At 43.7% G+C, this 12322-nt stretch overlaps 1 protein-coding gene and 1 pseudogene across 3 annotated transcripts; one reads left to right on the top strand and one right to left on the bottom strand.

The window, feature by feature from the left end:
• Positions 1 to 4133: 4133 nt before the first annotated feature.
• On the bottom strand, positions 4134 to 9350 carry LOC129830277 (protein RCC2 homolog). 3 transcript variants are annotated; one of them, XM_055892733.1, is made up of 11 exons: positions 9257 to 9350; positions 8463 to 8683; positions 8151 to 8244; positions 7760 to 7903; positions 7412 to 7632; positions 7180 to 7294; positions 6860 to 7026; positions 6394 to 6574; positions 5396 to 5574; positions 5162 to 5239; positions 4134 to 5035 (listed from the first exon to the last, which is right to left on the bottom strand). In XM_055892733.1, the coding sequence occupies exons 2-11, from the start codon at positions 8667 to 8669 to the stop codon at positions 4931 to 4933; spliced, it is 1491 nt and encodes a 496-aa protein (XP_055748708.1). In that variant the 5' UTR covers positions 8670 to 8683; positions 9257 to 9350; the 3' UTR covers positions 4134 to 4930. The 3 variants fall into 3 exon arrangements, with proteins under 3 accessions (XP_055748708.1, XP_055748709.1, XP_055748710.1); XM_055892734.1 differs by having other exon boundaries at positions 9154 to 9342; XM_055892735.1 differs by having other exon boundaries at positions 9183 to 9342.
• A 2673-nt stretch (positions 9351 to 12023) lies between these two features.
• Positions 12024 to 12322, top strand: part of LOC129829318 (uncharacterized) — a 30240-nt pseudogene continuing 29941 nt past the window's right edge.

Raw genomic sequence — 12322 nt, 5'->3', positions numbered from 1 at the left:
GGACTTGGAAAATGTAAAGAAAACTACAACCCATGAAGCTACCAAAGTATCATGTCGCCCTCTTGTGACGGGGATGTGCATACCATCCAAGAGTGGACTTTTTTACAAATGCAAATTCGAGATTATTTAGGCTGGAGCCAAAATGAAAGGGGAAATCCTTGACTAGAACTCATTGCCAAATGTCAGTGAATTACATACTTTGAAAGTGTTAATTTCAACAGCCTGACCCTGCCACTTTGTTTGCTAAACTACTAAATTTAGGATGAGGCTTAGGGGTAACCACTCTGAAATTCAGAATGCCTGAAGGTCAATTAGACTGACATGATCGTTGGAAACATATTTGGAGCTATACATTGTAGATAATGTATACAAAAAATGGGGCAAAAAACTATAGATTTGTATGATAGGGTAAGGTAAATCAATAAAAAATACAAATATTTTTCAAGAATCAGTGGGTATCATCAAGTAATTGACCATTGAACAGTGGGTAATCTTAATGTGACTTCAATAGTATAATGATTTGATACATTGTGCCAGTGTTACTTAGTAAAGGCCTATAGGTGCCAGTCTTGCCTCTGACAATGCTCTCCTCCTTATCCCAGCCCACGTTTTGAGAATGAGGTGCCAGGATTCACACAAAGCTGTGATTGGTGGAAATGCTGAACCTATGCTCCTGATTGGCTAATGGGGTGTTGTGAATATTTGTACCCCAGTAGTGTAGGACTGCGCCTGTTAATGCACTGCAGGGAGAGAGGGAAAACAGCGGGAGAGCGCTAAACCATAGAGAGCATCGTTTCCTGATCCTAGTGTGGGAGCAGCAACTAGTGACAGCCTTTGTGTGGTTAGAGCCAGGAGCTCAGGGCTAACCGTGTTGTGTGAGAGTGGACCGCACAGAGGACATCTACAGCCCTCCCTAGATGCTGTGACTGTCCATTACTCTCTGTATCATCGCATTGCAACAAAGCCTGGACCCCAATAGGAAGGATGGGAAGGTATGGGGGTGGGGGTGACCTCCATATTTTAGGAAAGTGACTTGATAGGCTTACAGAGCAAGCCTTAGTAAGTCAAACTTGGTCCCCAGTTTCAAAACAACATTCTTTGTGTGCTGCAAGAATCCACATTTGGGTTCATGTTATCAACACAACTTATGGGTGAATAAAAAAAAATTAAAAACGAAATTGTATATACATTGTATGTTTTTACTTGCTGCAGTGGGGCAATGTTGTTTACGACATACATCCCAGAAACCAGGATAGAGGTTTTGATTGAGTAATGTCCTTGGTGTGGGAGTATAGAGCACTGACTGGGATTCCCTTCGGCCAAACAATCCATGCACTGTTCTGACTGACCGTAGATCACGTAGGCCTCTCTCTGCTGGGGTCTAATCATAAGACCACTCCATCTATGGCCATCTTTCTCCCAAAAGCCTTGAGTTATTCATAAGAAATGCCTTCCAAATTGCACCATATTCCCTACATAGTGCACTACTTTTGGCCTGAGCTCAGGAATGACCCTCACTCGAGTTTGAGAGCTAAAAGTGTAATATGCCCCCTCAAACAGCACACTGGTGCCACTTTCATTTATCAGAACATTTGCATTCTGCTACAGCCGTTTTGTTGCTAAGCGTTCTTGAGATAAAGACCTTTGAACACAGTATACCCTGGGCGTGTCTTTAGAAATAGAAAGTCCACCTTGTTGGGAGCCATTTTGATTGTAAGAGTATTAGTTGCCATGATTTGTCATGCCTGAGAGGATAGGAATCCTGTGTTGTGTGTTTGAGGTCCCTGCCTGCGGAATCAGTCTGTACTACATATCTGGATCTGCCACACACCCCTGAAGAATGTAACACACCCAGGTAGCATATGGCAGAAGAGTCAATGGCGAGAATGCAAGGAACTGTCACCAAGTGTAAGCGTGTGTGGTGTGAAGACTTCTTCCTACCCCTGTGACATGGTCCCTACTAGACTACTTAGAGGTTTATGCATACTGTTGGCCTCAACATTCTGTCTGACCTCTGGCTCTGGTCCAACCTCTCATTAAAAAGCGCAATCTATATCCCTCCTCACTGAATAATTATAGACCTATCTCTAAGCTTCCAAAGCAAAAAAACAGGTTCAGAAAGTTTAGCAAATGTATAAAAAAAATAGAAATACCTTATATTTACATAAATATTCAGACTCTTTGCTATGAGACTCAAAATTGAACTCAGGTGCATCCTGTTTCCATTGATTGTCGTTGAGATGTTTCGACAACTTGGTCCCCCTGTGGTAAATTCAAATGATTGGACATGATTTGGAAAGGCACACATGTTTAAGGTCCCACAGTTGACCATGCACATCAGAGCAAAAACCAAGCCATGAGGTCGAAGGAATTGTCTGTAGAGCTCTGAGACAGGATTGTGTCGAGGCACAGATCTGGGGAAAGGTACCAAAAAAGTCTGCAGCATTGAAGGTCCCCAAGAACTCAGTGGCCTCCATTCTGAAATGGAAGAAGTTTGGAACCACCAAGACTCTTCCTAGAGCTGGCCGCCCGGCCAAACTGAGCAAGCGGGAAAAGGGCCTTGGTCAGGTAGGTGACCAAGAACACGATGGTCACTCTGACAGAGTTCCCGAGTTGCTCTGTGGAGATGGGAGAACCCTCCAGAAGGACAACCATCTCTGCAGCACTCTACCAATCAGGCCTTTATGGTAGAGTGGCCAGACTGAAGCCACTCCTCAGTAAAAGGCACATGACTGCCCAGTCGGGAGTTTCCCCAAAAGGCACCTAAAGGACTCTCAGACCATGAGAAACAAGATTCTCTGGTCTGATGGAACCAAGATTGAAGTCTTTGGCCTGAATGCCAAGCGTCACGTTTGGAGGAAACCTGGCACCATCCCTACGGTGAAGAATGGTGGTGGCAGACTAGTCAGATCAAGGGAAAGATGAACGTAGCAAAGTAGAGATCCTTGATGAAAACCTACTCTAAAGCTCTCAGGACCTCTGACTGGGGTGAAAGTTCTCCTTCCAACAGGAGAACGACCCTAAGCACACAGCCAAGACAATGCAGGAGTGGCTTTGGGACAAGTCTCAGAATGTCCTTGAGTGGCTCAGCCAGAGCCCAGGCTTGAACCCGATCGAACATCTCTGGAGACCTGAAAATAGTTGTGCAGCAACGCTCCCCATCCAACCTAAAAGAGCATGAGAGGATCTGCAGAGAATGAGAGAAAACCCCCAAATACAGGTGTGCCAAGCTTGTGGCGTCATTCCCAAGACTCGAGGCTGTAATTGCTTCCAAAGGTGCTTCACCAAAGTACTCAGTAAAGGATCTGAATACTTATGTAAATGTAAGATGTTTGATTTAAAAAATATATAAAATGTGCAAAAATGTCAACCTGTATTTACCTTGTCATTATGTGATAGTGTGTAGATTGCAGGGGAAATAAAACCATTTTAAATCAATTTTTGAATAAGAATTTCCCAAAATGTTGAAAAAGGGGTCTGAATACTTTCCGAATGCACCGTACAACGCTTTTTTTTTTTGCTCACGCCTAGATTACTGTAACTGAGCCAGATCGACAGACCGAAACGGGGGAAAAAAATAAGGCATTTTCCTACCAGTGGTGTTTCCACTAGTAGATGGGGAAACCAAGGCTTTCTGAAGGCATCGGGCGCATTCACCAAATTGTGCCAGAAAAACTGATCAATACTCAAGAGCTTCATTTTCTGTACACAATTCAAATTAGGGCAGCATAAATAGTAGCATTTGATTATCAGATTTTTTCATCAAAACTCCATCGCACAGCAGTAAATTGTTGGCTTTAGTAGCCAATACATAATTTGTAATACCAGGGTAGCATCTTACATCATGCCCCCCCCCCCCCTCAAATTCACTATAAATATAATAATATAATCTATGGTATTATTTAGGATGCTCAACACAGGAGTTTATGAAATAAAGAATTTTAACAGCAGTGCAGAAAGTGTAGTTTCACACTAGAACAGAGGCACACAACTCAAGTTCTCCCAAAATCACATTCATGCTTGTTTTCATCATTCCCAAGACTGCAGTGTCCACAGCTGGTTTCCCAGGCTAAAAAGTAATAAGGGGGAAAAAATCTAACAAATATCAGGAATGACAACAAGCAGACAGTGGCCTTTGAGGGACAGTTGCGCATCCTCAACGCCAACATTTAATCATACAAGTGAAGAGATTAACCAAAGAATGTAACATAAGTCAATGGCCGGAGAGCATCAACTTGGTGACACAAATGTCTCAGATCCCGATTGTGTTCTGACAATGCATACAGATCGACCTGACAAAGACTAATACTGCCATGGACTTCATGAACAAATTAAACTAAATTCAGCAATTGGTCTTTGGGAACAAACACAAAGAAACATTTACTCCATACCCCCAAACGACAATTTTAAAAGGGATGGAGTGTTGGTCTTGAAGTGATCCCTCACTTGGAAATGAATCTGCCCAAAGAGGACTGATGTAGCACCTGTTATGGTGAGGGAGAGGACATTGATCAGTTCAACAGAAGAATAAAAAGACTTCATGAAAATATAGTGAACTCTTCAGTGGAGTTGCATGGATTTTGGGGTAGGAGTAGAACCCAGAGAGGAATAACGTGCTTGGAGAGTTGAGTGGTAGAGTCCTCTATCCAGCTGTAGAAATCTGACAAGCGTTGTGAGCAGGATGTATTCTGTCCAGAGTGGATTTGTTTCAGTCTTAGTTGTTGTGGCGCATTTTTTTCATTTAACCTCTGACTCTATGGCCTAGACCTGACTTGTTTTTCAAAGTGTATGCATACATATTCATGGAAGCCCACCCTCCCCAGCCATCCATCAAGACTTACAAAGGTGACTTAAAGGGCAGGTGCATTCTGGAGAATCGGTTGTCTCTGGAGTAAAAAAATAAAAGGTGAGGCAGCTGGATGGTGCCCTATCAGAGCGTGCGTGGGTTGTACTCTGGCAGCTTCTTGAGCTTCTCTTGTTCCTGTGGAGTATCCTGTCTGGCGATGACCAGGCAGTGTGCGTATCCCATCACCACCTGCAACCACAAACACCCAAATGTTTCAGCCCAAAGAGCTGCACCTAAATGCAGTTCCCATCTACAGATTACATAAGTGGGAATTCAAATTCATCACTGTTTTCATTCTCTGTTGCTGCTCCACACCTGTTCAGCGTAAACTCCATCCAGGGTCTTCACCTCCTGAGCAGTAGTGGAGGACTTGGCCTTGTTGTCTCCGTATCCCTGTAACAAAACACAAAACCCATGTCATAACAGGTAGAGAAGCCAGAAGAGGTGTGCCAATTCAGCAGTCTTTCGAGCACGCAAGTACATTTCTATAACGGTACAGCACTTTGGATGCGAGAAGTCTGCTTTATAAATACACCAATTAAAACTTACCAGTTCCCCAAAGGTGGGGGAGGGTCCCCAGCTGATGGTGCTGTCGTCTGCAGCGATAACTATACTGCTTTTCCCGCACGCCAGACTGCGGACCTTCCAGCCACACAGGTCCTGCACGGACTTGGGGTACATGGTAGACTCCCGCGAGGTATTGGTGACCCCCCAGAAAAACAGCCCTCCTGCACACAAAATGTTAATATTGTAGCTTCCTTATAAAAAAAAAACACCAGCAAAATTTGTCCACCTCTTTGGCGTAATGGCTACATTGTTTAGACTGACAGATGTAAGGTTCAAAATCAGTTGGCATACCGCTTGAAAATCACTACAATATACTCAGTGTACAAAGCATTAAGAACACCTTCCTAATATTGACTTGCACCACCTTTTGCTCTCAGAACAGCCTCAGTTCGTTGGGGGCATGGACTCTACAAGGTGTTGAAAGCGTTCCACAGGGTTGCTGGCCCATGTTGACTCCAATGCTTCCCACAGTTGTGTCAAGTTGGCTAGATGTCCTTTGGGTAGTGGACCATTCTTGACACACACGAGAAACAGTTGAGCGTGAAAACCCCAGCAGAATTGCAGTTCTTGACACACTCAAACCGGTGCGCCTAGCACCTACTACCATACCCCGTTCAGCAGCACATTTTTGTCTTGCCCATTCACCCTCTGAAGAGCACACATACACAATCCACATGTCAATTGTCTCAAGGCTTAAAAATCATTCTTTAACCATACCTCCCCATCATCTACACTGATTAAAGTGGATTTAACAGGTGACATCAATAAGAGATCGCAGCTTTCACCTGGTCAGTCTGTCATGGAAAGAGACATGTTTTGTACAGAGTGTATATCAGGTAGAGCAACAGACTTGGGGAAGTAACAGTAGTATTATTGGTTTATAGTGGTATAAATTGATAATAGGGGTGATAAATAAAATAATTCTAAAAAGATTTACTCATCAGTGCGACATTCAAGGGGTTAAGCATTGTGTCCCATACCCATCTCATTTATAGCGAAGGAGCACTGATAGCCAGTGTAGATTTGGGATGCCCCGCGCCCGGGGAAGTCAAAGAGCTTCACCAGTCTGGGCACCATCTCGTCCTTCTGCTCCGTGTGACCCAGCCGTCCATAACCACCAAAGCCCCAGGAAAACACCCGCTTCTGGGAGTCCAATATCAGCTGGAAACACACACCTCATGCTAACATCACTAATATACACCAACACTACTGCGAGACAAAGCTTTATACCATTGCTTGATTTCTATTTCTAAAATTCACATTTCTGGCTCAAGGGGTATTTGTGACAGTAGGGATCAGAGCCCATAATTATAAAGTGTCTCAGAGTAGGAGTGCTGATCTAGAATCAGGTCCCCCAAGTACCTGTCATTTTATTCATTATGATCTAAAAAGGCCAAACTGATCGTTTTCCAAGACTGAATACAGGTCCTGGTCTTCCCTCCTCACCGTGTGATTGCCTCCGCAGGCGACGTCTCGGACCACCACGTTAGGTACAGGCGTCACCTGGCCGTCCTTACTCTTCTCGATGAAGATGGCCACGCGGCGTGCAATGGTCTCACAGTCAAACTCGATGCGCTGAGCACGGGCAATGAACTTGCCATCAGAGTTGTGTCCTGTGACCCAAAACACAAGACAAAAATAAGTGCAACGCCGGTGTTTGATCTAGAATGATTTTTGAAGGGGTCGTTGTGACTCTTTAAAATGTGTCATTAGAGAAACTTTTTTTAGAAGTTTAAATCTGTCCTGCTCGTTAGTTGTGGACATACCTAGCTGGCCATACTCTGGGCACCCGAAGGAGTAGAGGTTTCCTTTGCAGTCCACCACCATGCTGAACTCTGCCCCACACGCCACCTTGACCAAGGGCTGCCCATTGTACTGGATCTGAGAGGGGAAAGGGAAAGCTTTGATAAGCACAGGCTCAGGATGTGGCCATATTAAACCTGTAATAAATCAGCCACAATAATGAGGCAGATGAATAGGGAGGTTTATGTTGCTTACCAGGGCTGGACTGAGGACTGCATCTGTTTGGTTGCCCTGGCCCAGCTGGCCCAGTTTGTTCTCTCCAAACGAGTAGGCGGTGCCACCCTCTGTCAATGCCAGGGTGTGGTTACGTCCACATGCTGCAGCCACCACCACTTCGTCTGCGAGGGCCTCAATCAGCTTTGGGGCCTCCAGGCGCTTGGTGTCCCCGTGACCCAGCTGACCCTTTTCATTTCGACCTGACAAAGAGAGAAAGAAGTCAATATTGATCCTTTCTCCTGGACTCAAACAAGCTAGAATGATTACATCTATGAGACATACACATACAAGTATAAACTATGAGCTATTACAGTATAGCATTCCTACCCCAGCTCCAGAGCTTGCCCTCAGTGGTGATTAGGAGGCTGTGGGCAGCACAGGGCCCAGACACCACACTGCTGACCTGCACATCACTCAAGCTGCCGTAGCGGTGAGGACCCCACAAGTTCTGGCCTAGGTTCCTGAAGGCCACTGAGAGACCACACACACACAGCACAATTTTAACGTAAAGTCGGTTGCATTTTTAAATGCACTTTAACGTTTGATTTGATAAGAAACAGGAACAGTTCAATACTGCAGTCAATTATGAGGATTGCTTCAAGATTGTCAGTAGAAAGACAGGAAAAACTACTTTCAAAGTTGATGACACAAGTGCTATTAAGGGACAACTGAGTGGAGTATTGCATACAGCAACATACAGGACTGGGCAGGGTTATACCTTGTGCTTTTGGCACCTCTTTCCTTCCGATGAGATCCCAGTTGGTGGCTCCGAAAATGAGCAGTTGACCTTTGACTTTAGGTAAGTCAAGTTTCTATAGAAATGACAATACAGGGATCAGCTTTATCTTAACGTTTCTCCTGATGTTTTGTTCTAGCAATGCATAAGCACCCTTGATTTACAAGTGACTAATAACATGTTGTTACATTCTCTATTCACATTAACCACAATTCTATATAGTCACATCACAAACCCCTTCCCTTGATTACCTGAACAATGTTCGACAACCTCATGCAGGTCAGGAGGACTTACTATTTTTTCCTTGATATCGTCCGCGACAGTGACTGGTTGAAGGCCTGACTTTGTAGCAGGCTTGCCAGGTTTCTTTGTGTTCTCCTGCTCTTCATAATCGTCAAACTCATCATCACTGCTGAACTCCCTTTCCTTCTTTTTGCCTCCTGCCCGCTTCCTCTTGATCCCACCATTCCCTGAGACTTCTGTTACCTTCTTGCGTGGCATGTTTGTCAAAATATCTATTAAAGTGGGGGTGAAAACACAGACATGCATTTGGATATCAATACAACCGAAACCAAACTATTATTGCTGACAACGCAATGCTCTTGAGAGGAAAGACATGTAAACAGTCAAAGGAAAACTAAGCGTAAATGGCTTGTCATTTACACGTTAAATTGAAGTCCAAGTACACACAAGTTAGAAAGCCACCTATTTTAGGCACGATTAACATAGCAACTCGCGCTAGTAATGAATTCTAGCACTCAGTTGTCCGCATTTCTTTGTCTTTGTGCTAACATAATCTGAGGCTACTACCTACTGAACAACAGACAACTATTAAACTACGGAAAAATACGAAAATAGCCACACAGTGCACGGTTTCACTTGATAAAAAAATGAATTAGTTAGCTAGCTAATCTAGCTAGCCAGCTAACGTCACTAACTAAGGCCAGCTAGTGTAAGCTATCGATATCTAAACAAAGACACAAACCTTGAGTAACGTTAACTAACGTTAGCTACCTAATACACCGATGAAAAACTTTCGCTTTCTCCAACTAAAAGTTGCTAAACCTCTTGATTTCAGATTATTTTACTTCTAATTCGGTGACTAATTAACGCCTGCAGAAGGATTTCCTGATTCTCTAGTGTCTGTCCGTCTTCCTCGTTTTTTGATGGATTTTTTTGAACAAAAGAATCTGCAGTCTCCGGCTCGATGAAACCACGTGAGTACTGCCTACATTTATAATTAACTACAGTTGGATAATGCAAAAAGCCATAACTCTCCCTTATGTATACGTTACAGCTTGTGATAAAAGTTGTAACATATACACTGAGCGAAAATATAAATGCAACATGTAAAGTGTTGGTTCCATGTTTCATGAGCTGAAATAAAATATCCCAGAAATGTTCCTTAGGCACAAACTTGTTTACATCCTTGTTAGTGAACATTTCTCTTTTGCCAAAATAATACATCCACCTGACAGGTGTGGCATATCAAGAAGCTGATTAAACAGCATGATCATTACATAGGTAAACCTTGTGCTGGGGACAATAAAAGGCCACTCTAAAATGTGCTGTGTGTGCATGCTGTGTGTGCATGTATGTGCATAATGACTGCAAGAATGTCCACCAAAGCTGTTTCCAGAAATGTTTATGTTTATTTCTCTACCATAAGCCGCCTCCAACGTCACAGCCACAGACCATGTGTATGGCGTCGTGTGGGCGAGCGGTTTGCTTGTGTCAACGTTGTGAACAGAGTGCCCCATGGTGGTGGTGGGGTTATGGTATGGGTAGGCATAAACTACGGACAACGAACACAATTGCATTTTATCGATGGCAATTTGAATGCACAGAGGTATCGTGACGAGATCCTGAGGCCCATTGTTGTGCCAGTCATACGTCGCCATCACACGCCATCATGTTTCAGCATAATGCATGGCCCCATTTCGGAAGGATCTGTACACAATTACTGGAAACTGAAAATGTCCCACTTCTTCCATAGCCTGCATACTCACCAGACATCACCACCCATTGAGCAAGTTTGGGATGCTCTGGATCAACGTGTACGACAGCGTGTTCCAGTTCCCGCCAATATCCAGCAACTTGGCACAGACATTGAAGAGGAGTGGGACAACATTCCACAGGCCACAATCAACAGCCTGATCAACTCTATGCGAAGGAGATATGTAGCATGCACTGCATGCATGAGGAAAATGGTGGTCACACCAGATACTGACTGGTTTTCTGATCCACACCGCTAACTTTTTTTTAAGGTATCTGACCAACAGATGCATATCTGTGTTACCAGTCATGTGAAATCTATAGATTAGGGCCTAATGAATTTATGAACTGTAACTCACTCAAATATTTTTAATTGTTGCATGTTGCGTTTATATTTTTATTCAGTATATGTTTCAATGTTTACCTGGGATTCGTTTGCTGTGGCCTATAAGTCTTTTGATTGATGGTCTGCTTTATCGCTATGAGCCCTCCCCCTTTGCCTGTCTTTTTTGTTAAAATGTGAATATGTGCTGAGACGTGACATGCCGGCCTGGCGGGTACTACAAAATAGAAATACATGGGACTTGGAAAATGTAAAGAAAACTACAACCCATGAAGCGACCAAAGTATCATGTCGCCCTCTTGTGACGGGGATGTGCATACCATCCAAAAGCAAATTTTTTGTATTATCTAGGCTAGAGCCACAGATGAAAGGGGACATTTTTGACCAGAGCTCATTGCTAAATGTCAGTGAATTACATACTTGAAAGTGTTCATTTCAACAGCCTGACCCTTCCACTTTGTTTGGTAAGCTAGTACGCTTAGGGATGGGACTTAGCTAACCACTCTGAAATTCAGAATGCCTGAAGGTCAATTAGACTGACATGATCGTTTAAAACATATTTGGAGCTATACATTGTAGACAATGTAAAAACAAAATGGGGCTAAACAGCCTTAGATTTGTATGATAGGGTAAGCTGAGTTGCACTAAGTTCATGAAGCTAAAACTGTCTTTACCGAGAACAAGGAACTGAGACCGCCATTGTCTGTGGCTGTCCATTACTCTCTGTATCATCACATTGCAATAGAGCCTGGACCCCACTAGTGAGTGGAGGGGAGGACGGCTCATAATAATGGCTGGAAGGGAGTGAATGGAATGGCATCAAACACATGAAAACCATTCCCATGAGGCTGTTCTGCCCAATTAAAGTGCAACCAACTGTCACGCCCTGACCTTAGAGATCCTTTTTATGTCTCTATTTTGGTTTGGTCAGGGCGTGAGTTGGGGTGAGCATTCTATGTTTTGTGTTCTATGTTTTCTATTTCTGTGTGTTTGGCCGGGTGTGGTTCTCAATCAGAGGCAGCTGTCTATCGTTGTCTCTGATTGACAACCATACGTAGGTAGCCTTTTCCCACCTGCGTTTTGTGGGTAGTTGTTTTCTGTTTAGTTTGGTTACCTTACAGAACTGTTCGTTTGCTGTTGTTATTTTTGTTCGTAGTGTTCTGAGTTAAATAAAAATCATGAACACGTGCTGCGCTTTGGTCCACTCCTGATTCTTCATCAGACGGCCATTACACCAACCTCCTGTGGTGTGGTGGGGGGTGACCTTCAGATTTCAGGAGAGTGACCTGATGCATTTTGTTATGTTCTGTTAATTACTGATGTCCCCTTTAAGAATGGAGCACCCTTGGGCATGCGCAGTGTTGTTCGATGTTATTCTGGCTCTAACTGATTCCAGTAAAATGTGAAGCTCCAGTTCCATTTATTGTATTCAGAGTCTTTCTTATTATATAAATAAGTAATAAGAGCTAAGACACTACAATGGCGACGAGGATGATTACCTGCAGTGTGCATCACGAATGCAGATGGAGCTCGTAGGAAGAGAGGAAGATTTTGACCCTGTAGCACAACAGCTAGCAAGCAGTGACGACGAGGGGAGAGCTAACGAGAACGAGGCGGCAGATCAAAGACCCGTGGAGCCTGAGGTAAAGAGAATGGCTAGCATCGGGAAAATAGATGTGTTTGAGGACACGCAAGAAAACTGGGCAACTTACATTGAACGACTGGAACAGTACTTCATTGCAAACGACATTGCTGATAACAAGAGAGTACCAGCGTTGTTGAGTTTAATTGGCCCAAAAACGTACAGTTTGCTAAG

The sequence above is a fragment of the Salvelinus fontinalis genome, chromosome 31 (genome assembly GCF_029448725.1).
Source record: "Salvelinus fontinalis isolate EN_2023a chromosome 31, ASM2944872v1, whole genome shotgun sequence".
Classification (NCBI taxonomy): domain Eukaryota; kingdom Metazoa; phylum Chordata; class Actinopteri; order Salmoniformes; family Salmonidae; genus Salvelinus; species Salvelinus fontinalis.
The sequence above is the reverse complement of the archived record's forward strand: the minus strand, read 5'-3'. Positions and strand labels throughout refer to the sequence as shown.

Bases quoted from the DNA above. Each gene is read 5' to 3' on its own strand.
- LOC129830277 (XM_055892733.1), bottom strand. From the start codon at position 8,669: ATGCCACGCAAGAAGGTAACAGAAGTCTCAGGGAATGGTGGGATCAAG. The intron at 8,245-8,462 runs GTAAGTCCTCCT...TCATTTCTATAG, and splicing joins ACGATATCAAGGAAAAAATA to AAACTTGACTTACCTAAAGT. The intron at 6,575-6,859 runs GTGAGGAGGGAA...GTGTGTTTCCAG, and splicing joins CCTGCGGAGGCAATCACACG to CTGATATTGGACTCCCAGAA.